Source organism: Clytia hemisphaerica, unplaced genomic scaffold, assembly GCF_902728285.1.
Source record: "Clytia hemisphaerica strain Z4C2 unplaced genomic scaffold, Clytia hemisphaerica genome assembly, whole genome shotgun sequence".
NCBI lineage: Eukaryota > Metazoa > Cnidaria > Hydrozoa > Leptothecata > Clytiidae > Clytia > Clytia hemisphaerica.
In genome coordinates, this window is record NW_027103512.1 from 1,351,049 (window position 1) to 1,376,511 (window position 25,463).

General features: G+C 35.5%; 2 protein-coding genes across 3 annotated transcripts; both read left to right on the top strand.

The window, feature by feature from the left end:
* The first annotated feature begins 2,418 nt into the window (after positions 1–2,418).
* Positions 2,419–6,893, top strand: LOC136799293 (uncharacterized). Of its 2 annotated transcripts, none has more exons than XM_067055997.1 (3): positions 2,419–2,631; positions 4,717–5,062; positions 5,478–6,893. In XM_067055997.1, exons 2-3 carry the CDS (start codon positions 4,840–4,842, stop codon positions 6,440–6,442), a joined length of 1,188 nt encoding a protein of 395 aa, XP_066912098.1. In that variant the 5' UTR covers positions 2,419–2,631; positions 4,717–4,839; the 3' UTR covers positions 6,443–6,893. The 2 variants fall into 2 exon arrangements, with proteins under 2 accessions (XP_066912098.1, XP_066912099.1); XM_067055998.1 differs by lacking the exon at positions 2,419–2,631 and adding an exon at positions 3,120–3,231.
* A 7,868-nt stretch (positions 6,894–14,761) lies between these two features.
* LOC136799294 (innexin inx3-like) lies at positions 14,762–16,991 on the top strand. The gene is made up of 2 exons (XM_067055999.1): positions 14,762–15,180; positions 15,585–16,991. The coding sequence occupies exons 1-2, from the start codon at positions 14,958–14,960 to the stop codon at positions 16,550–16,552; spliced, it is 1,191 nt and encodes a 396-aa protein (XP_066912100.1). The 5' UTR covers positions 14,762–14,957; the 3' UTR covers positions 16,553–16,991.
* The last annotated feature ends 8,472 nt before the right edge of the window (positions 16,992–25,463 follow it).

The window sequence follows — 25,463 nt, forward strand, 5'->3', positions numbered from 1 at the left end:
ACCTCTACTTTCCGTTTCTCTTTACTTCTACGGCTAGCAAAGAAGCCAATGGGAGAAATATAGCTTAGAAGATCACTATGTCAAAAAAACGACTACCTTCAGGGAAGAAAATTTCGCTGTTTTCGCGTTTTTTGCCTAAAACCGCGAAATTAAGTTCCCGCGAAATTTTCTGAAATCGCCAATCCGCGAAAATAAGTTCCCGCGAAATTTTACAAATTTGATGAACCGCGAAATTAAATTACCGCGAAATTTTTCAAAAAAGGCGAACCGCGAAATTTTTCATAATTTTTAATAACATTTCTTTGAAATACGTGTATAGTTTGTGAGTTTTCATAAGATTCACTGTCAAATGTCAGCCTCAGGTTCCTTATAAAGGTGTTTCTTATAAAAAACAACGTGTAGTCAAATTAAAAAAATCAAATATTCCAGTGATCCGCGAAATTTAATTCCCGCGAAATTTTTTAATACCGATGAACCGCGAAATTAAATTCCCGCGAATTTTTTAGAAATCGATGAACCGCGAAATTAAATTCCCGTGAAAAAAAACAATTTGACCAACCGCGAAATTAAGTTCCAGCGAAAATTTCTTCCCTTAAGGTATACACGTCTGCCGGAACGTATGCTCGACAACTATACTCGTCCGCCGGGCTGAAAAGGTTATATTATATGTCGTTAAAATAGGCTCTTTAAATTTGTCGTGAAATGCAGTAATTTTTATAGCATGAATGACATTTTAATAATTTCAAAATTTGGATCCTCCCCATCTTTAAAGGGGAACTAAACATTTTTGAGGTCATGCTTTTTTGTCTCCAAGAACTACACAACACAGTATAATTTCGAAAAAATATAATTTCCACTCTCAATGTCTTTCCTATTTTGGATAAAACCTTTTTCAAAAACGTATAATTTGTTTAAAATGAACCCCCACTTTACACATGTTTGTGACGTCATATCGTTCATATTTTCTATGAATTTTGTGTATGTTCATCAACTTTAAAGCTTGATATTTCGTGAACAAGAAATAATAGGAAAATAGTAAAATCATTTTTGATTTCAGGAAGGATTCAGTTTTACGTGGACTAAATTTGGGGTTTTCAGCTTATTCCAATAAAAATATTTTCAGAGGTCATTCCTTGGAAGTATGTGATGTGATTTAGGTATTTTCAAAAAAATGTTTAGTTCCCCTTTAAGATTGTGGTAAGTTTGATTCATGAGCAATTTGCATTGTAATATACTGTATTTGGGTTTTTATTTCTGAAACTTTTGATGATTCGAACAATTTTTGTGTCCCTCTATCATTTGAATTTATTCACAGTCCACGCTAAACCAAAGCTCTCAAGGAATACAGTTGACTCTCTCTAATTCGATCTTCAAGAAACCAATAATTTTCTTCGAATTAGAGAGATTGGAATAGTAGAAATTATTTTATACTAACTTCTAGCTGAGGAGACGAAACATTTTAGTCCGAATGGCAGAAAGATTCGAATAGAAGATATTGGTTCGAATTAAGTAGAGTTGACTTTACTTACACAATTCGAATCAATATCTCCTGTCTGAAAACAAATTATATTTTAAGTTCGAATTAATTAAGTTTTTTGTCGCAGGTACGTGATGTCTGGACACGCAGTATCGACTTTCCGGGCGGGGGATACTAGGGATGGCGAATGAGCGGTACACGGACGGGACCTCCGAAAACCGACCCATAGAGAGACTGACTTTTGCTGAAAAGGTGACCCTTAAAGAGATTTTTTTGAAAATTTTTTGAAAAAAGTGCTACCCTTAGAGAGGAATTTTTTTTTTTTTTTTTCTCGAAATCAAAAACATTTCCTAAAAATCGTGAATTTTCCGACCCTCAGAAAGACTAACTTAAAACTTTCTGATTTTTTCGAGACTTTGAAAGGTGAAAAAACCGACCTTTACTGTCCGCACATACCCAGCACCCATTTTGCCTAAGTACGACCCCTCCCCCCTTAAAACACTCAACAAATTGTTCTTTACAGTAATGAAATCACAGACTATGCTTTCTCACTCTGTAATCTGCCATCTTTAATTTCTATTTAAGCATATTAATGTTTTTTGATGATCACCTGATACGCAGAACCGGACATCCTAGGCTTAACATTCTAAGATAAAAATATGAGAAATATTTTTTTCGTTAATTTTTATGTAATTTTCTCAAATGTCTTATACTTTCCAGCCGGAAAATTTTTCGTTGAACTTTTAAAAAGTATTTTTCAAAATTTTATAATTTTTAGATGTTATTTGAAATTTTCATTTGTGTTCAAAAGGTCAACTTTTAACACAAATTGTATCAAAAAATTAAGCTACTTTTGCGCCATAATTTTTAAGACGTAAAGCTAAAAAGAACTTTTTTGATAAGCTTTTCAGACCCCCTTCTAAACTCCTTTTCTCAATTAGAGAAAAACGAATCTGTGAATTTTTTGACGCGGTGACAAGTAAGCATATTTTCTAGATATTTCTTTATTGTCATCAATGATAAATTTTATGGTGTGACAAAAAAACTTGAATGGCGAAGAGACCACCATTATGATAATAAAATAGTGCGTCGACAAAAACACGAAATCACAACTGAACAACAACAAAAAATTTTGGACTAAAAATTTATAACAGGTAATTATTTTTCTTATCGATTCCCAATATTGCTTTTTCTTTGAATTAAGTTTATTTTATTTATTTTTTGTGATAGTTTAAAAGTTTGCGAATATTTTACTACCTCTCCTTATTATATTGAATAACAATCAGATCTTTCAGTCAAAGTTTTCCATGCAGAAATATTTAGTCGCTCTTTAAGGGGAATCTTTCCAGATAATAAAACCGCAGTATATAATTTTTCTTTTGTTTACTTCGGAATGATGCCCAAATTTGATAAAGGGGTGTAATTTTGAACCCAAAGAAAGAGATCCTGGGTGATCTAAATCATAAAAGAATTTGCTGGAGAGTCTCTTTGAAATTGCTGTAGCTTGGTGTAACTGTAGTTTTAGATCTTTTTTTCGGTAGCCTTTTTTGTTTATAATGGAGCCTGTCAGCGGTGAAAGTTTTTTGAAGTCGTTGTATTGTCGGTAGTTCGGTTTTTTTTTAAAGTGACGTCGCAAAAAGTGAAGATGTTTTCTGTTGATCATTTTTCAAGAGTTTGTTTGAAAGAAGGTCGTTATAACAAGCAGTGTTTTGTTTTTGCTGTTGAAATTGATCGAGAGTCATCTTATGTTGTCAGTAAGTATAATGATATATGTCTTTTGCTTCGTTGCTTCACAAATGCTGGATTGCCAGATATTTAAAAATGTGTCACGTAAAAACCAAGAGAGTGCTAGATTTAAAGTCTATTCACGATAAGTGTGCACTCTTTTTTCATTTACCTATAACTTTTGAAGGAATTCTTCAATTTTTATAAATTTGGTATCATTGGAAAGATGTTAGTGAGTGGAACAATTTGAAATTAAAAAATCTTTAAAAAAATTATAAAAATGAAGATGAAAATAAAGAAGAAAAAAATGAAGATCTTGTAGAAAGGTGATATGACTTTCATTTTCACTGAAGTGGCTCCTTGATTATCGAACATTATCACTGTGAAAAAATTTCTCAAAAATAATCATTCAGTCAAAAGATATCAAGCAAAGTTATAAGCTGATTGACGTCTAAAAGCGGTGTTTTCTGCTGTTTTTTGCTGTTTTTTGGGGTCAATCACTTATCAACTTTGTATCATAACTTTTTAATGAATATATATTTTAGTAAAACTTTTTCACAGTGATGATCTCCTAAGACCAAAGAATCTCTCCAGTGAAAATGAAAGTTATAGCACTTTTCTACAAGATCTTCATTTTTTTCTTCTTCATTTTCATGTTCATTTTTAGAATTTTTTTAAACACTTTTTTATTTCAAATTGTTCCACTCACAAATATCTCTCCAACGATACCAAATTTATAAAGATTGAAGAATTCCTTCAAAAGTTATAGGTGAAAGAAAAAAGAGTGCACACTTATCGTGAACAGACTTTAATCATTCATCTGAAATGTGGCGCAAATTTTAAGGCGCAAATTTTTCTTGCGTGACAAAGGTTATGGATAGATTCCTCTCTAGTCTTCAGCTAACGATAAAAAATCATTATTTTCATTGGCTACTTTGGGCCATGATATTTACAAAATCTAACATATATTTAACATGATGACGTACCTTAAATGGGTTAAATTTTGGTGTGGATTAAATTTGGCAAATAATAAAATATACTGAAAAATTCGCAAAATTAAATCCCCGCCAAATTAAACAAAAAGAATATTACGTAAAAAATAACAACTTTTCAGTATATTTTATAGTAAATTTTACCCATTTAAGTGTCTCAAAATTTGCATTTCGCCAAATTAAATCCCCGTCAAAAATCGTATTTTGGCCAATCGCTAAATTAAATCCACGCCAAAATTTATCCACTTAAGTAAGGTATTCAATCAAGAAAAAATGAATTCTTAGGCTTAACACCATTTTCGGACTGCTTTAAGGATGGCGAACCGAATCTACCGCTTTTTGTTTTCACAATGCATATTATTTTGAAATCTAACGATGGTTTTTATTTCAATCGGGCGTTTTAGATGGGAAATAAGTTAGTTAGTTTCAAACTATTGCCCCCTTTTCGAGCCTTTAAACTCAATGGTAGATAATGTTAACTATAACATTAAAATAAAACGATGTTGGTATTTCATTTTTTAGACATCCGGGGAAAATCTAAAGCATCAGTAACACAATATCAAACCAAATCCAAAAAGAAACCAACCAACAAACACATAACCATTTGCTAGTAGAAACCACTCCATCTCTTACGAAGGCCAAATCATGGCAATGTTAGCAGCAAGTATCCAAGAACTGGTTTCCATCAAGATCAAGCCAAGACATGATGGAATCACTGATCAATACAATCGTATTTTCATGGTCAAGATATGTTTGATTTGCGCTGCTATCATTGGTGTGAATTACTTCAGTGATAAAGTATCGTGTATTGTGGCAAATGGGAATGGTATGGATGGTGCGTTTGTTGGAAGTGCTTGCTGGATTCAAGGTACACGTCTTTTTTTATAAGTAAGAGTGTCTATCCCTTAATCAAGCTTGCATTATCCTCAGCATTATATTGCTCTTAAACAATAGAGTCATTGTTTAGGTACCAAAAACTGAGCCAGCATATGCTTATAAACAGTAGATGAAAAAACATGTCCACGTTGTTTTATACAAGAACAAATTACATCGAGACAAAAAGTTTCGAGGTTAAGAAATTTAAAATTGTAAGAGCATCTAAAGGCTTTATGGACTCTAAAATTTGATAAAAATAGTCACAAAATTTTGAGAATTAGAAAACTTTCTAAGAATTTGGAGGTTCCAAAACAAAAAATTTGCACATAATCCATTGCACCAAATATGTTCATTTATCATCTAAATTTCCACATCAACTATTTATAAATTCCCTTCATTTTATTTAGGATTCTACATTTTCGAGGAAATGAAGACTCGATTGGATCAATCAGGGTATTACGGTATCCCACGCAACATGGATTATGACGGCATCAATCCTCTCGGTCAACTTTGCACCACAAGTGATCGTGCATTGGACCCTGTAGAGCAATGTACTCCCATGGAGAAAGTGTTCTATCTTCAATACCAGTATATGCCATTCTTCGTTGCATCACTGGCTTTATTGTTTTACGTGCCTTATTTGGCGTTCACTTTCACCAACGCAGATCTGGTGTTGCTCAAGGATTACCTCAAGGCTGGAAGTGTAGATTCAGATGATTTGTTGAAGAAATTCTTTGATCAGAAAAAGAATCGACGTAAAAAGATGAGATATCGTGTGTTCTCATTGTTGCTGGTCAAACTGATGTATCTGCTGGTCAACGTTGTGGCGCTGTTAGCTTGCCACGTCCTGCTTCATCACAAATTTCTGACCTATGGTCGTGATTATCTGCAATGGACGGACTTGGATCACAATTTGGCACACGAGCACAATTTGAGAGAACGTCATAGTCCTAAACCAGGAAATGCGTTACTTCCTCCCATGGGCCTTTGCGAGATCCATGAAGCATCGCGCGACGTACGCAACACACATGTCAATCAACATAAGTTCATTTGTGAAGTCTCGCCCCACGTGTTGTATCAATACGTCTTATTGGTCCTTTGGTTCGGCCTTGTAATCGGCATCGTAGTCTCAGTCATCGGTGTCCTAATGAATCTCTTTGGACATCTCCTCAATTTTGCCTGCTTCATGAGCTCATCCGACCCTGCACGCCGTATGTACCGCGCGATCACGTTGAGAGAGATTGATTATCTGGAGTATATACGCCGTAACAACATGCCGATCTACGTGGAGCTTCTACGTAAGATCAGAGATGCCAGATCTATCACTTTTAAAGGCAAAGAGAAATACGGATACACCGGTGTTGAACTTTAAATGATGAAAAACTTTCTTGGATTTTCGTCTTGTCTCATGTCAATCTTTCAATGATATGTGGACACCCTCTTAAAAGAATTCCGTGAACTTCCTGTATAGACCAAAAGCTAACTAAGTTAATTTTTGGTTATAATTTGGAGATTACCTCCATGGTTCGTCCAATCCTGTGATTAATCTTATGATTTCAATTTGTTTGGCTGATTGTACAGCTTTGGTAATTCTTTACTAAGTCAATAGCCTCGTGAAATTAATTTGTTTTGCTATCGACTACAGTACCTAAAAAGAATTTATCCTCAAATACCATTTTTCACATCCCAAAGACTATCATAAGAACTTTTTTCAGATGTAACGTATTTCAGTTTTTATGAAAAAAAAAGTCAAAATTCTTCACTTTCTTAGTTTTTGATTGTATTTCAACAATTTGAACAACTTTTATTTGCTTGTAAATATTGTGACTTTCTGAGAAAAAAAATCTTACATTCTCCCCCAAAACAACTCTTAATATAACTTTAACCCAGCCAGCGAGCTGTAATAATCATCACGGTTCGCTGCTTTAACTTTGGCATCTTTTTGGCTTTTACTTTGGAGTCTCCATAAGCACAGATTATTCCTGTAAACTTTGAACAAAATAAGATGATTTCAAAACGAAATTCGGGTTACAAGAGATTTTCGCCCTTCTTCATACCTGATGTGACGCTTTTTCGCTTTTTTTTATAAACGGTTTGATTGGTTTGGTTTTTTCAACAAGTTTTCCATTTCGAGATTATCTGTAATGGTGCTCATAGAAACCAAGATGGGAGTCACCGTCCGAAATTATATAATTTTGAATTTATTTTTAAAAATCATTGCCGTTTCATTTTGTCGCCCGACACGAAAAATCTTACCGACAAAGTTGGCGTGTGTAGTAAAGCCGACTTAAGCTTACACCAAATGGGTACTCCTTTTTCTCAAATATTTAAGGCTTTGCCGGCTTTATAACGTAAAAACATTATGATATATTTTGGCTAGCAGCATAAAACCTTTTCTAATCAGACATTTAAGCTTTGTTTTGTCGTTGCTGTCAAAAAATATTACTTTTCAGCGATTGATTTTTCTAATAATTTGATTTTTCGAAAAAATGGTAAAAATACAACCGACAAAACAGCCATCTTTCAGTCTTACCGTTCAGTTTTACCCCCACCTCAGCCTCAATCAGCACTCTGGTGGGGTTTAAAATAATAAGTGCAATGACATTTCTGAGAAACGCCTTTTTTTGGGAATTATTTTTTTTTGAAGTTAGATCTCCTGGAAGACAATTGTTTTGGAGCTGCCCCCCCCCCGGGCATTGCGGAGGGGGATCTCCTGGAAGGTATTGTTGCCATTGTAATTCTTTGGTCGACATAAGCTTAGAATAAGTTGAGCCCTGTATTATCATTTGAAATAATTTTTGATGTTTTGTTGATGCCATAGATAAGTCAATGATTCATTTGAAGTCTTTTCACCTAACCTAACGCTAACGACTTTGACTGGTTAAAGAATACACGTTTTTTTTTATTAGAACACCTAAAATTTGGCTGAGCCTGGATGTGCTTATTTTTTAGCAATTTTCAGCCTAAAATGTTCTTAAATGCGTTCTTAATTTTCCAGACTCCTCTAAATCGACAATATCATGCAAAATAAAGAGCACTTAAAATTGGTAAAATTTGGACAATATTTGACTCTCGCGATTTTAGAAAATCCATCCCTAAGTTCAGTTAAAACTGCTTGAAAAGAGGAAAAAATTGTAGTTTCTTGTCATTTTTTTCCAAACTGAGGCTGGGCATGTTCTTACGATGTTCTTAATTTTTCGACAAGTTTCAGTCTCAATGTTCTTATAAACTAGGTTCTAACAAAAAAAAAACGTGTAGATAGAGTGTACATTAATTCCACTGAGCTTCATATAAACCCTGGAGTCAGTCACCTTGTCATCAATGATGGCAGATAAAGCTTTGTCCAGAGTATATAAAGGTCAGTTACCAATTAAGACATCTGGTGACATCATCATGTTTAAAAAAGTGGACGAATACACGTTTTTTTAAGAACATCCAAAATTTTTGAAGCCTTTAGATGTTCTTAACATATTGCTTTCGCCATTTTTAGAGTATTTTTGTCCATTTTGCTGTGAAATTCTGTGTTCTAGAGTCCGCAAAGCCTTAAAATGTTCTAAACATTTTGGCTATCGAAGCCTTATGTTCTTATATAGTTTGTTCTTATTAAAATAAAAACGTATAGGACTCGAGTCAGATCATGCTTGTGACTCATTATATGACTCAGAGATTTAAAAAACAAACACCCCTCAGCTACGGTTTGTTCACACACACACCCTTACTAAGAGAAGATATAGTTGATCTTTTGTCTTTCGTTTGTTAATCTTGATTTATTAGTTATCTCTAAGTCACCTGAGAAAGTTTTCGATGAAATAATTTCGTAAAGAGCTACTGTCCTGCTAAAAATATGAAAGAAGTGGAATTCTCAAAAACAATAAATTCAAAATAACTTTTGGCGAAATATCAAATTTTTCTAAAAACTCGAAACAAGAATATATTTACCAGTACATCGTTTTAAACTGGTGTAATAAGGCTAACTATATAATACAAATTTACAGAGTTAAAAATGTTTGGGTCAAATATTTACAGTTAAAAAAAAGCTAGAATAAAAATATAGTATACATACTAAGGATATTTCCTAAGCGCCAAAAATAGGGAAGTAAATGAAAATAAAAATATATTTAGATTTTGATATTTGTTGTTAAGAGGCTTGTTGATATATCCTCGTTAATGTTCAGGTCTTTCTTACAGAAGACTGATCTGCTACCACGTAGACAGATACCTACAGCTTTGCAAAGCCCAATGGATAGCTTTTGCCTCATCCAGGTGATTACTTCACTGTATGGCTTGTCCTGTTTGCTTGCCATCATTTCGGCCAAACGCGAGATAAATTTTGTACATTCACGTCCCATGCCGCCAGTCGCAGAGAAGACCAAAGGTGTGAACGATCCATGTTCAATCTCTAACACACGTTGGTTGTATGCTCTCTTCTTTTCCCGTTCGTTTGAATCAAAACACTTCTTGAGGTCCTGGGAGACATGTCGTTTTGCAAGTGGGTTAAAAACCCTTATGTCGAAGAATGCAGACTGACCTGTCTGCCAGAAACCTCTGGCGTGGATGTCCAAGCGTGCTTCGTCCCCAATGATTGCACTGACTTCATGTAGATCTTCACCAGTCAGGGGATGGAGGGCGGGTTCGATTACTACATCTTTACAGATGGTTTTAAGCATCAATGCAATGGTGTTTCGAAGTTCATTGTGTCGTAATGACACAAATCCCCCCTTTTTGCATGATAGAGCATGTTGTAAATCGAACGGGATGCCACATTCACAAAGTGTTGGTAGTCGTTTAAGTTGGTACCCATAACGAATGCGAATGAGGTCCCAGAAAAGCTCCTTGTTAAGCTCATAGCCTTCATCCGCAATTGGAAGAAGCGTTAGCCAACTTGAGGCCCCTTTGACACATGCAAGGTCATTCAGCTTAAGGAGATCTGGTGACATTTGATCTCTTAAGTTTGATAGGGCTTCATTCTGGGCTTTTCTTTTGGCTGACTTTAAGCCGTGTTTGATCTTTTTCACCTCATTTGCATCATCAAGAGGGATTCTCTGGTTGATGATGTTACGAGCTAGGTGGTTTGTGAGCTTTTGTGAATTTTCATATTCTCCTGTTGACATTTCAGCGAAAATTGGGATGCCCAGACCCCCAAGCTTTGGTGGTAGGGCCATCAATTTTCTCAAGTTAGTAGAGCAATTGATCCCATTTGTAATAGCAGGGATAAACTCTGTAGTGATGATGTGGTCGAGTTGTGTAAGTTTTTCTTGGATGTTTGGAATAGTGCGCATGGCATAGCAAATTTTATGTTTGTAGCCTGCTACAAAAGCAGCATATGCTGCTTGAGGTTCTGTTTTTCCAATTGCACTTAGTACCCTTATCTCCTCGACCCACTCATCAACTTTGTCTTGCACGAATGCTTTTCTAAAGGATGCATGTCCTAGTGCAGCCCCTAGATGTCTTTTACCTTCTGAGGTGATTTTGACGCCTGTTCCCTCGAAAATCTCTTTAGCTTGTGCAAGGAAAGTTTCCTTCACAACAATCCACGTTTTTCCAGCATTTGGAAAATAGCCATAGCTAGGTCCCAGCTGGCAAAGTTTGTCCCACCAGCGACGGAGACCTCTGAGTGTGCCTGCTGCTGTTATGTCATCAGCATAGGCAGCACTCTTGGTTGTGAGATTTTCTTGGTTAGAGAACTCAACGAGTGTAAGAAGTAGTGGTATGGTGGCTATTGCATAGGTTGCCATGGCTACTGGGTCACCTTGGGTTGTGCCTTCCCTAGATTTTAATTCTCCTCCACCGGCGATGAATAAACGAGAGTCAGTTGAATAGCAGTTGTTCACAAACGTTGCTATCACCGGACAAATAATCTTTTTGTTGTGGAGGAAGAGTTTTCGGTTGACCGAGTTAAAGGCGTTAGTAGCATCTACTAGCAGCACTGCCTCTGTAGATTCTTCATGGTCAAAAATCTGTTTCATAGCATGGACTAGTGCTTCACAACCTGCTTCGTGACCCGCACAGACTTGAAGAGAACCTACTGAAGACATAATTTCATCTTTAGTTGTAGCTGTAATTGTTTTACCAATAATTCTGCGAAGTACCTCTCCTATTCCAATGGGACGCAGTCCTGGATTTTTGTCGAGGGGAATCAGTCGGCATGCTAAAAAGGCCTCCAAGCTGTTTGGGTCATGATCAGTAATGCATAGCTTTTTACACATGTCAGCAAGTGCTGTACAGAGATCATCACTACTCTTACCAAAACTTTTCGAAGTGAGTATCCTTCGCCACCCAAATGCATCTAGACCGGATGGCCCTGACCCTCCCTTTGTCTTGGCTGCAGCTGTTCTTATTGAAGCTGCATTTATGGACTCAAACCTTACATGATGTACTTTAGTAAGTTGGTCTGCAAATAATAAGTTAGGGTCAGGGTCTTTGGGTGGTGGATGTTTTTCTCTCAGAAGATTTAGGGTTTTCGAGTCAAGCGGAAGTATGCCATTTTGCATGTTGTCCGAAAGTAATTTCAGAGCTGAGTTGATCTCACCTTTTTTGATCAAATTACGAAATGATTTGGAAAGCTCAGCAATGGTTTTTTTGCCCCCAAGAAATTTAAGTTGACTTTGAATAGTTTCACCTTCATGTACAAGCTCCTCAATGTTGCCATTTTTCCATAGCAATAAGCGCCGCTCTAAGGCCAATAGATGGTCTTTAGCTTTAGAGGTTTTAGATGGCTTTTGAAGGAGTAAGCATGGCATGACCATAAGAGCTTTGAGTGAGATCAACTTTAGGGGAGAATCGTTGTTCCATTCCCCCACAAGCCTTGTCATCTCATCTATAAATTCTTTTCCTGCCTTTCCGGAGGGAAGCAGAAAAATATTTTTTTTCCAATGCACAATTTTTTCATATGCATTGTTCAAGTTTTTTTCAAAAGTATCAGACTCATGGTTTCCCCATGTATATTTTGATGAGATTATGCCATTTGAAGTATTATCTGTTTGTCCTTGTGGTGTGACAATATCTTCTGCTGGAAGGCTAGATGCTGGCATAATGTTTTCCTGAGCTTGACTCTGAACACTACGAGAAACCTCATTTTGTGATTGTGGTATTCTTTTTTTGCACTTTGGAAGGTGTTCTAAATAGTATCGTTCAATCTTGTATTTTTTGTTGCAGTCCTTACAAGAAAATTTGTATCCACTTACATTTTGACTCATGGTTTCTCGATTCTTGTGTTTTCTGATTGTATACAAAGAGCTCGTGTTTTTTTGGTTTGTTCAAGGCCCAATTTCTCCTACCTCTCCCTTGCCAAAAAGAGCTAATTGTAACAGATACCTCTCTTGTGTCTAGAAGTTGATAAATCTTTTGGTTGTATTCACTCTTCTGGTGATATTCCATTGACTTTTTCCAAACCAAGACAAATAATCATAAAAAATTCACTAAGATACGTCCGCCATTTTGTTTTCATTGTGGATGGAAATATCAAATTTTTGCGTTTTCGTCCTGAAAGCTAAAAGCTTGGAAAAAATAAACTTTATGTGAATTTTCACCAGTAATGAAGTTGATAAAAAAGTTGTAAGAGAGCGACCCCCTTACAAGGACATTTTTAAAGATCTTGAATTTTGAAAACATGGGATACTTAAACTTGTGAGAAATGTCGGTTAATTTTATTCTTTGTGGCTTTATTTCGAATATTTAATACCATTGCCATAATTCTAGTCTAGTCTTAGATGTAAAAGTTAGTTTTTTATTTTAATGCTCAGTTTAGACAAAGTAAATGCGTTAATTCTTCTTAAAAATCGTATGCTAATTCTTATGTCGGTATTTTGATTTCAAAGTTATCAAACCTAAGCATTTTGCTTTAAATTTAATGTGATTTCAAAAACTTTAAGCTTGCCTAAAATTAAGACCAATTTTACGTTGTGATCGGCCAGCTGGTTCAAACCCCCTTAAAATCCTCAAAGGAACGTTTGTATTATTATAAACTTAGACTGACGCACCAAGTTGCTCTTTCATACTCAATTTTGACACCTTTTTCTAAATCTCTTCTTAGCACTTTCTAGCATATTAGGGATAAGCCGTCATCTTAAACACTTGCGTCAGCAAAATATATAATTTGTAAATTTCGTTTGAAAAATTGAAAAGTTTTTTTTTAGATGACGGGCTTATTTGTCCCAATATTTTTGTCATGTGATTTTTGACTGATTTTGATGAATTTTTATAATAGTCCTGTCCAGAAAATCTTCAATGACAGTGATAATTTTGTGAATAGGCCGTTTAAATTTTCATAATCTGCATTTGTTATACCTTAGGTAGTAAGATTTTCTCTTGATCGACCACACCCTTTTGCAAACATAATGCGAACATGATTTCCAAATTTTAATAAACGGGGGGGGGGGGCTTATTCAGAATATGAGCTGTCGAATATTCTTATTAATTAATGCCTTAGTGTTTAGGTTTGCTTCATTTTTTATTGTTAATATCTCTGTCCGTTTACTTTCGTTTTAGCTCAGCAAGAAATAAGAATTTAAGAAACTATAATAAATGGAACATGGAAAATTTGGCTTTTATTTCAAGGCTGATATGGTTTTGGACTTGAGTTTAATTCATGGTTTTGATTCTTATGGAAATTCGTGGTTCTCAAAAAGCAGCGCTGGTTTTATTTAATTTGGTCTTGAATAGGGTTGTTTTAATTGTGAGAAAAGAAACTGGTCTGTATCAAAATGTTTAAATATCATGAACACAGTTGAATGTCATTGAAGGTTGACAAAGCTGTCCGTATATGGTCATACAATCCGATTATCAAACTGAGAAAGAGTCAAAAAGAACAATACAATGATTCTGACTTAAGGTAAGAAGGTTTTTTATTATTGTGAGTGCGTATACTCTCTCTTTTTCACATCATCAAAAATTTTCGCTGTCGTTTGAGTGTTGTAAAAATTAAATTTATTTTGGTAGATCGTTATCTTTATTTTGATAATGGTATTTGGTGTGACGGGGTTTTAGGGAAGTAGCTGGGGTATAAGTTTTGACAATGATATGAAATAGTGACGCTTGAAAAATTACCTAGGCCTTTTTCACATGTGTTTTAAGACTTAAACTTCTTCTCAAACTCACTTTGCAGAATCTTATTCATTTGTTCGCGATTAGATTATAGTTAGTTGAAATTTTTTCGGATTTGCAAAATTATTGTTTCATACGAAATTATAGATGACTCTCGCTTATTCGATTCTTTCTTTAATTCGAACTTATTCACAACCCCCGTCTAGAAGAAACTCAATATACGAGTTCAAATTAGCAAGAGTCAATTGTAGATAAGAATCTAGCCATTTTCTTTAACTGCGAAAAATTTTGTAATCTTGATTCTAAGACATAGCCTTATACACGTTTGCCAGGCTTATATTTTAGAACGCAAAGTCATTCTTGTGTGCCAAACTTGTGGTGATCTCCACCTTAAAAAGGTTTCGCGCGAACAAAAAAAAGTTGAAGGAAGCTCAACCTTTTTCAACCGTTACTTCAATCTCGACCAATGAAATTACTTCTTTCTTTAACCGACCAATGACCTTACAAAAACGTTGAAAAGTTTTTGCTCATTTCGCACGAAAGTGGAGACCGGCCTTTAAGCGATAAATGATGGGTGCACGAATGACGTCAATGCTTAAGAAGTCGGCGTTGATCTCGTTGCAATGCATTATCTTCTCAAAATATTTGAAGCACTGATTTCAAGAAATGTTCACTCAGCGCTCAAAGCGTCATCATGATTTTGTTTCTACTTCGTTTTTATAATCTAAGAAATCTTTGAAATAATAAAATTCAATCAACATTGTAAGAAGACCAGCAAGCAATACCACCATCGCCAGCCAAGAGATTCTGCAGTACCTTGAAGAGGACCACGAAACAGAATCACCATGTCTCTATTAGGAGAGAGTATCTCAGCTCTGGTGGCGATCAAGATCAAGCGACGTTATGATACCTTTACTGATCAATACAATCGAATCTTCATGGTGAAAATGACCATATTGTTTTCAGCTTTCATTGGATTCAACTATTTCCAGGATAAAGTGTCGTGTATTGTGGCCAATGTCAATGGCATGGATGGTGGGTTTGTTGGAAGTGCTTGCTGGATTCAAGGTATACTGTCTTTGATAAGTTTTGATATGTTAACCAAGCTCTAGGTTCTTTTGCATAAGAATTACTTGTACCGTTTTATTGTTACTCAATGAGTGGAGTTGGATATTTGGGTAAAATCAGGCTGCTGACATCCACTAACGGATTCGTGTTCCTTATATACTACCCACGTCTTTGTAGAGGTTTGCGATTCAGACTATGGGTAAATGTATTAGATTCTGTGTTATATACCTCTCAAGGTTTTGATTGGTAGCCACGTGTAAATGAAATGGTCTTAACAACGGTCAATATGCGTTTATTTTTTATTAGCTTGTGCTAATCTTAAAATTGTCTCTGATTTATATAGATTTGGTAAGAATTATTCTAATTCCGAAATAGGTGCCATTTTTGACTTTACTACATTTCAGGTTTTTATGTGTTTGACGAGATGAGAGATCGACTTGATGAATCTGGATACTATGGTATCCCAAAGAATATGGATTATGATGGCATCAATCCTCTTGGTCAGTTATGCTCCACTGTTGATCGTGCCTTGGACAAAGTGACCGAATGTCAACCCATGCAAAGGTTGTATTATCTTCAATACCAATACATGCCTTTCTTCACTGCATCTCTGGCTTTCTTTTTCTATTTGCCTTACATTTTGTTCAAGACGGTCAACTTCGATATCATCAGTTTGCGAGATGAGATTAAAGATGGTGAAATGTCTGCTGATAAGATCTTCACCAGTTATTTTGACCGTATCGTGAACAACCGACGTCGCATGCGATACAAGTCCATCTTGAATATCATAATCAAGCTTATGTACTTGATCGCGAACGTCCTCGCATTCGAAGCCTGCGATTCAATCCTGCACGGTGACTTCCGTAGCTACGGAACCGAGTTTGCTAAATGGGTCAAATATGAGAATTTCGAACGCCACGACCATAACCTGAAAGTGCGTGCTGTTCCAAAACCAGGCAACATTCTGCTTCCACCAATGGGGTTCTGTGATATCCATGAAGCATCGCGTGATGTTCGAAACACGCACATTAACACGCATCGCTTCATATGTGAGATTTCGCCGCACGTTTTATACCAATATGTTATGTTGGTTTTCTGGTTTCTCCTGGTGATTGGTATCGTCATCTCCATCCTTGGTTTCTTCCAACACATTATGGTGCACATTGCAAGCTATATCCAAATGAATCGCCATGACCCTACTGGTAAACTCTACCGAGTTTTAACCTTGAGAGAGATTGACTACCTTGATATCCTACGATTGAAAAGCACATCTCAATATGGTACAGTCTTGAAGAAGATCAGAGAGGATCGGTTAGATCATGTCGTTGATGAAACAGAGAAACTATACCCAGGCAAAGATACCATGTTTTAAAGCAAGCAGAACATATTTTAAAGTCCGTCCATTTTCATCTACATAATCGTTGACGATTTTTAATGAGATTCTTTTTTCTTTCCACTATTGGGCTGTTCCATTAGAAACCGTACAGGGGGTAGGACGAACCTTTTCAAGTTAGAAAAAATTATTGTAAATATTGAAAATGGCAAAATTTGCAAAAATATCCTTTGAAAAATTATTTTCATACCTTAAAATGAGGGTGGATGAACTAAAATCCCCTGGAAATCTTAGAATAACTTCTTACCCCCTAGGAAAAATACCCCCTGGAAAGTTTTTATGGATATAAAATGGAATGGCCCATTTTTTACGATGAGAATACTAGTACAACAATTGTAAAAAAAAACAGTATCTAGATGAAAGTGGACCGACTATGATTTAAAAGGGCCAGATTTTGAACATTCAAGCAAACTGTCCTCGATAAAATTGCAGTGATTGTGCAAACCTTTAAAGATTTCTAAACTTAACTACTGTAATGCTTCATGTCTTGGGTAGATTATATTTTTGTGGACTATGTAAATTCTCTGTGAAAATCAACTCATGTCCCTTAGATAATATCATACTTAGTGAATTTTTCTCGAAAATTGGGAACCTAAATACCCTGTGTTGATTAATTTTTGTAATGTATCTAAAATTAAGATTAAAAATGCCAATTTTTTTCAGTTATTTTTCATTGCTTAGCTTTTTTCATCTACTTTAATGACCAAAAAGAATCACTGTATGAATTGTAAACATATCTTTTGTAACTATCATATCTATTTTTTGATAATTTACCATTTTTTTTACCGTACACTTTTTGACTCTTTGATTAAAAAAAAAACAACCGAAATTTGTCAAATCAGTTTTTGCTTTTCCTCTTCGGAATAATCTTTTTTGATGATTTTTTCAGAAATTGTGGTGGTACGAATTGGAACCTTTGCGTTGTTGGTGGGGACTACTGAGTATGAATGAAAACAGCTTCTGAATCCCAACCAATCAAAATTTGTGATTAAAGAGGTTTACAAATTTACAAAATGACCCTGTTGCAGTACCTGATATAAAATTTGCATGTCCCTCAACATAGCAATTGCTTAAGGTTAGGTTTGACACCGCAGGGAGGGGTATGCCCTGTGTAATTCTGATTGCGACATCTTAGTACAACCCTAGTTTAATTCCAGAATAATGATATTGAACTATATCCTACATAGTCCGTGAGTTAAGGGTTGAAAGGGGCGCAACGAGCTTGTATTGGACATATACTTTTGTATAAGAACCAGTAAATCTCATAACCTCGGCTGTTCCTACTTTTTGGCACTTTGAGCCTCAAATTATTCTTATCCTGTTTATTTATAAGGTGAAATTGAGTTATTTAGGTAACTTGCTTGAAATTTAGTCGGGCTCATCATTGTTCTTAAATTGTTCTTATTTTTGGCAATTTTGGGCCTCATTGTTCTTATAAAAAAGTGTATTATATACGAAAAGTTATCAAATTTTATGTAAAATGGAAATCTCCATTGGAAGGTCCAAACACTTGAATTTGACCAAATACGGGCCCAAATGGCTCAAATCACGCTATTAAGGGACCCCCAAGCAGCTCCAAGTCGAATTTTGAAAAATCGGAAAATCGGAAATTTGATGTTTCTATCAGATTCAGCTTTTTGAGCCGATGAAAAAATAGGGTTCTTTATTAGGTTTTTTTTTCTTGACCCAAATTTTGACCCCAATAATGCTAATTTCAATTATTTTTGTACTAACCTCATCAAAAATCGGTTTGTCATGTTTCGATGTCGACATGTTTTTTGTTGTAAGAATATCCTCTATTAAACTAAGGGCCTATTTGTTTCACTTACTATAAATGCTATTGATGATATAACGGCTGTGTGGTCACTATCCCGCCATTATGAAAATAACTGCTATTTTAATTTCAGATATAGACCCGTGCGTGGAACAAGCAACAGTTTCAGCTCTTCGCTTCTCTAATTTTATTGGTTTAAAATCGGCAATCAGGCTAAGAAAACATCATCCAGTCTGTTTTTAGATGCAATTTTTACTGTGAAGAAATTGAAAACTTTGCTTTGCTTGCAAAAGGTTGATGTTTTTACTATTTTTGCTAAAAGGGAGTTTGCAAGTTTATTTACAAAAGATGCTAAAGTTCTGGACAGAAAAAATTTAAATGAGTGCACTTGTAGTAAATATAGCAAAAATAGTGATGAAACAAATAGGCCCTAAAACATATAAATATCCATGATGAAATTGGCCGAAAAATTGAGAACATGATGGTAAGAATATCACCATCTTGGGATTTGGTAATTAAGCCTAAGAATGCCATTTTGAAAGCATTTTTAATTGTAAATTGCCAATTATTCTCTAGAATGGCTCAATACTTTTACAAAAATGCAATTTTATGCTTCAGGTGTGTATGTTACATGTTAAATTTAGATTGAATTTCAATCCCAGCCTAAGAATACTGTAAGAATATTTTCCAAAGAGTTAAGAATATCCGTGATGAAATAGGAAAAACCCAAGCGTGTAGTTGTTGAGATATCGGGATTTAAAATTAATGGAATGTAAAGCTTTTTTGCTGAGTCAGCATTATATACGGATTTTTTTGAGTCTCTAAATCTGAATATTTCAGAATCAACAAAACAGCCAAGTAAATAGCCGATACTTTAACAATTTGAGTTTAATTGCCGATCTATTTTCTTGGTTGGTAATTTGGAACGGTTGACAAAACAGTCGCTTACAAGTACACATGGCTTAGGACAAGACAGCTCTGGTTTTAATCGTACTCCATTTAGTGATTTAACGTTAAGAATAACACTCGGTAATAATGCCGCATTTGTTTTCTTATAGATGGTACTGAAATTTGAATATTTTATTTTTGAAATTTTTAATAAATTTTTATCGATTAACTCATTTCTTTTTACCTTATCGTAAATGTTTGTTTTCTCGGCTAAATTTTCCCTTGTTGTAAATGATTGCACGTATGATAACAAACTTGATTAAAAAAGTATCAATTTCTCGATTCGATGGAGACATATTTTTTAGCGCCGTGTTTATTTTGTGATCTTCTCCGCTCGCTAATAAAAATAAATGATAAAATTCACAAGTGTTGCTCGATTATAACCCAGCTCTCTTCCCATTCTTTCACAAAGTCGGATTGCGAAAATCGATTGCTGATAACAGTGTAGATACTAGCGCTCTAATCAAATATCTAGTTCATCTCGCGAACGAAGGGAAATTTTATTATTTGTAAAATCAATCTTTTTGTCCAGAAATAACATACCAATTTTTTGAACATCCTTTTATTGTCCGGAAATAATATATCATACATTTGGGGATCGTTTTGTCCTGAAGTTTAACTTATCGACCGCCGGAGGCGGTTTCTTTCATAGTGGTACGCTAATCTCGTTTTGTCTTGACTCATTACTTTGTCTACCATTTACTTTCGGCTTTTTTAACTAGATTACCCAGTTGTTTCTCTTTTTTTTCGCTGAATGTCTTTTATTCGGAATTGAATAATCGAGACATGAAAAATGACTATATTGTAATCTGTTTTCAATGAATAATCTAAAATGTACTGGAGATGACATTTAGGCGTTAATAATGTGCGCGCGCTCTTTTGCGAGCGTGACTACGCGGGATGGAAGGCGGTCGTTTCAGTGTGGTTTAGATCCACACTGTGACCTAGTTTTTGATATGTCCCATAAGATGATGCCAATTACAATATACCGGGTTTGCCAGAAATAAGTTACTCTTTTTGTATTGATATTGCAGGCAGTAGCAAAAAGATTATTTTTAATTATTTCGGAATCGTTCAGAAAAAAGCAAACTTAAAATTTGGTGTATTATGTCCAAAAAAACTAAAACGTCTATTTAAAAAAATTCTTTGTGCTTTTGAGACCAGAAGTGAAACTCAAAAGCTAAACAAATGTTACTATGTCACCATGACACATACCGTTTCTTTTTACCTGTTACCGAGGTTAGCTCTGTTCCTTTATTATGTATCAAGTTGAAATCTCATTGATGCATATCCCGGAGGGTACTTCCCTTATGCCCACCGACGGGGTGTGCCGCTGAGGTCTGAATAATGAATCTACGTGGAACTCATTTTTGCGAAAAAAATTACCCTGAATGGGACTGAATTTAAAAAATGTTCTCAAAGTTTTCCTCTTTTTTTTCCTTTTTTTTTCCCCAAATTTCTGCAAAAAGGTACCCTACGAAGGACTGGTTTTTTCTTCTTTTCTTCTTTTTGAGTTTTTGCGACCCTACCTGGGACTCATGGAGGTGAAAAAGGGTATTCTGACCAGCAGCATATCCTTGTACCCCTTTTTGCTCAAGTACCCCCCCCCCCGATTTTTTTCAAGGTTCAGTCCGTTAGAGAAAATATAAATTCAGCGCCTGTAATGAGCTCATAGACTTCAATGGATAGACTAGACAAAAGCTGTCTCCTGTCGTTAATTCGATCCATCGTTTCTAATATCCCTCTTGGAACGTGCTATTACTGCTGTCTTTTTTATCTTGGAGTCGCAAGTCAACAGGTGTTTCCTTTTCTCGTCCAATAAAACAGAAAATATTGGTTACCCAGTATGTAGAAATAATGATTTTTTATTCCAAATTTTGTTTTGTAGCACCTTTTCTACTGTGATTCACTGAATTCACCCGCCATCTTGATTTTTTTGTCTTACTTGCGATCCCACAATGCTTTGCGAAGAAAATTCAAAACATTACGTAACCTTAGATGAGCTATTTTTAGATTCGCTACGGAACACTATTAAAGCTTTTTCCACCATTGCTACCATTTTCCTGAAATATTTCGTCACTTTTTTCATCTTGCCACCATGTGGTCTGATGGTCAGTTATAGTCTAGAGTGCATATATGCCTTTCCCTTTCTGAAAAGAATTACACATTAGTCACAACTAAAGATACCTTTCCTTTTTAGCACAGCAACCAATCGCAAAATACTTATGTATACCTTCGAGGGAGGGGACACTCAAGCACAATGGCTACCAGGTTTGAGTGAATGATAAGGATACTTTCATCACACTTCGGTCTTATATCGTCTTATATTAAACAAAACAATCAACTTTCCAAAATGATCCAGAATCACACGAACCTTAAAATCTTATCGCCAAAGGGTCACGATTTCAGAAAGATTTGAACAAAAGATACTTTTTAGGGTAGTGCAAATATCAAAAGTGAGGTCTTACAGTGCATTTCGAGGGTCTCGAAAAACCTACCCTAAAGGGTGGCACATGCCGTAGGTCCCCCCCCCCGGGTTGTCCTCGGAATTGTCTTCGACTGCGGTCTCAAGGCCTGCTTACTTTTGTTTGTAAGAGGTGGATGCTCTGCTACCCCGGTGAAGTAATTGAGCTACAATCAGCGCCGAAATATATTGGCAATTTTGGGTATTTCAACGTTTTTCAGAATTTAAAGGTCGGGCGAGAATTGTAGTTTAAGTACTTCTACTTTGCTTCATTGGATTTTTCGATTTCGGAGGAGTTTAGTGGCTTCCAGGCTATATTCTCAGCCTTATTGAAACATTTTTGGACCTACCTGGAGGTCCTATAAATTAACCTTTGTCCGTCCGTCCGTCCGTCCGTTCGTTCGTTCGTCCGTCCGTCTGTTACCAGCTTTTCTCGAGATTGGCTCATTAATTTTTTCTGATTTTTGGCACAATGATGCAAAATGGTAATGCCCAAAATGTGACTGAGCCCGATTTTCGAAAAAAAATCATTTCCGGCCGAAAATGCCGGAAATATGCCGGAAAAACCGGTTTTTTAGCATTTTCTCGAGATTTCATCATTAGTTTTTTCAGATTTTTTGCACAAAGATGCGTATTAGCAATGTTCAAAACATGGCAGAGTCCGATTTTTGAGAAAAAATCTTTTCCGGTCGAAAATGCCGGAAATATGCCGGAAATCGCCGTTTTTGCAGATTTTCATCGGACTTTTTCCTTATATTTCGTTGTTTTTTCACACAAAAACATTATTAATAGCAATGTCCACGATCAAGCATGGTTCAATTTTCGATAAAACTGATTTTTGAAGCCGGAACTTTCTAAAAATCGCCGGAACAGCCGATTTTCGCCGGAAAAACGGTATTTCTTGAATTTCTCGAGCTGTACTTTATATTTTTTTATGAAATTTTGCACACTGATGTAAAATGACAATACCTAAAAAGCGACGGAGACCGATTTTCGAAAAACATTTTTCCGGTCGAAAATGCGGGAAATATGCCGGAAAAACCGTTTTTTTCACATTTTCTCGAATTTTCATCTTTAGTTTTTTCTGATTTTTTTGCAGAAAGATGTGCATTCGCAATGCTCAAAACATGGCTGAGTTCGATTTTGGAGAAATTTTTTTTTCCGGTTGAAAATGCCGGAAATCGCCGTTTTTGCAGATTTTCATGAGATTTTTTTCCTTATATTTTTATGTTTTTGACACAAAAACATTATTGATAACAATGCTCACCATCAAGCATGATTCAATTGTCAATAACATTGATTTTTGCAACCAGAACTTCCTATTTATTTTTTCCCTACAACCCTTCCATCTCTCCTTATCAACAATCAATGATGAATTTATTGCCTTATGCATTTTCGCTAAACGATATATTTTCTGACTGATTTTTTTCATTTTTCTCCTCGCATTGCTATCTAACTTTCATCATCAGGTAGGTCCATTCAGCATCTAGCTTGTTGAGCTTTTAGATCCTGAAATCCCAAGTTCGTAAGACTAAATGTTAAAACTCAGAGTTAAAACTGTACTTCCGAACTGTACTTCAAAGCGCTTAAAAAGTTTTGACGGGATTCCCCTTTTGTGCCAAATATTTCGGCGCCGATTGTAGATGCATGATATTAGGTCTCTGCCTAGCCTGTACCAAACTCTTATTCGCGGAAAAGACACAAAAAAATTAAGTCGCTCATGGGCGCTTGGAGGGGTACAGGCTGTGCCAGACGGAGACACTGAATTTTCCAACGTGTATTTTTATCGGAAGCTTATAAAAAATTCTCGTGTCTCTAGACGATTTTCATTGTCAGCTAATTGACACTTTTGGTCAGGCGATAAAAGTGATAAACTGTTTCTAAAAGCTTTATATAAGGGATACTGTACTTCATGTAAATATAAAAATCGTATTCAGGGAAGTTTGTATTCCTTAGAAAATATCCTTCTCTGACCCCTTCAACTACTCTCAAATAATAAATCAAGTCCTCCATTTTCAGCCAAAGTTCTTTTAGTGGATAACCAGGAAGATTTACAATTGAGTCTCTGTAAGGGTCCAAAATTCACGAAATTCAAAATTTTCTCTCTCAAAGGGTCGTGATTTTCCTAAATTTGGACAAAAATCGAGTGAAAATCGACAAAAATCGAGTGAAAAGTGTCTGTAAGGGTCCCAAAAACGTCAATTTTTTCTCTCTCTCTCTCGATTTTCCGATTTTTGGCTCATACATACCCGTCACCTCGCAAACCTAGTACTCCCCCGGGTCACAGACGACTATTCTGATGGTCTACACCGAATAGAAAGTTTTATCAGCGATGTAAAAACCCTTCGAATAATTTCAATGATATCTTTTTAGATGAGCTCTTGATACCGCTTTGTGAAAGATTTTGGTCCTTAAATGCTTTTCCAAATGGAGGTTAGTTATTTAATTAAGACAAATCTTGTATTAAGAACATTCTTATTTTCGCATGCGTCATTTTTCCCAATCGTTCTGATCGCGTGATACGACGACGATGTAGAAAGTAAATCGTTAATGAAAAAGTCTGAAATTTTAGGATGCTAGCGCAGAGGTCTTATTTAGGCCCGGCGAACGGCAAATTTCGCCAAAGGAGCAAACCATTACCATTTGCCAGTTTAAAAATTCGGTTCGCCGGCTCAAGTCATGGAGGTAATAAGAAATAGATGGAGAATTAACTCCCTTTATTTCATTGTACCTTATCATCGGAAGCAAACGGCTCCTTGGTTGCAATGGGAAAAATGATCAATTTTGTGTGCACTCATGGGAATATTTAAGTTCATAAAAAACTGAATAAAAAGATGTTGGATTTTTAACAACTCTATTGTGAGATAATAGCTTTGTTGATCAAAATAAGAAAAGGCTTGCTGTAACGAGCACAAAATCCTATATTTCTAAGGGTCCCCTCTCATAAAATCATCGATAAATTTGTACTAGTAATAACATGGTTTAGACGGTGATTTGGGATTAATAACCCCGAGCCAAAATCACCCGAGAATACCATGTTATTCCGCGTTAATTATATGGTCAAAAAAAGAATTGAAGAACACTCAATCGCTATTCTTTTCGAAGCTTACAAAAACATTCGAAACTATAAAAAAACATTTGACTGACACTCTTATTTTGATTGGCTTAAAAATTTCGTACGATATTTTGTTAACCAATCAAAATACCGTACAATACTTTTCTTTCAACCAATAGAAATTTTTGTTTACATCAGGACGATTACAAAAAAGCGGGGCTATTACGGATTTATCGCCCCGCTCGTCCTTTACAAATCTAAGCTAAATGTAATCAACCATATAATTACAAAAAGAATTCTATATTACGATTAGGTAACCTTTTAATTAAGCATCCATCAGAATTTGAAAGCCCCCTCCCTTTTAGACGTAAAGATTTATAATCAAGAAATTTTCAAGGAAAATGTGCTGAAACTCTCAAAATGGGTGCATGTCACTAGTCTGACACTTTCTAGTCCGACAGTAAAATAGTTCGAATCTATAAAATAAATTCACAATTTAAAGGTCTTTTTTTCCGACGTCACTTTTGTCCGAAAACAAAAGGTTTTTCACTGAGATAATATTGATTAAAGTTCAATTTGGCGGCATTTTGACATAATTAGAAATAAAGAACCACAAACTTTAATTCCAGCCCCCTCCCCCTCCAAAAAA

Excerpts from the sequence above, each read along its gene's own strand:
- LOC136799293 (XM_067055997.1), top strand. The coding sequence starts at position 4,840 with ATGGCAATGTTAGCAGCAAGTATCCAAGAACTGGTTTCCATCAAGATC. Across the intron at positions 5,063-5,477 it reads AAGTGCTTGCTGGATTCAAG|GATTCTACATTTTCGAGGAA; the intron begins GTACACGTCTTT and ends CATTTTATTTAG.
- LOC136799294 (XM_067055999.1), top strand. The coding sequence starts at position 14,958 with ATGTCTCTATTAGGAGAGAGTATCTCAGCTCTGGTGGCGATCAAGATC. Across the intron at positions 15,181-15,584 it reads AAGTGCTTGCTGGATTCAAG|GTTTTTATGTGTTTGACGAG; the intron begins GTATACTGTCTT and ends ACTACATTTCAG.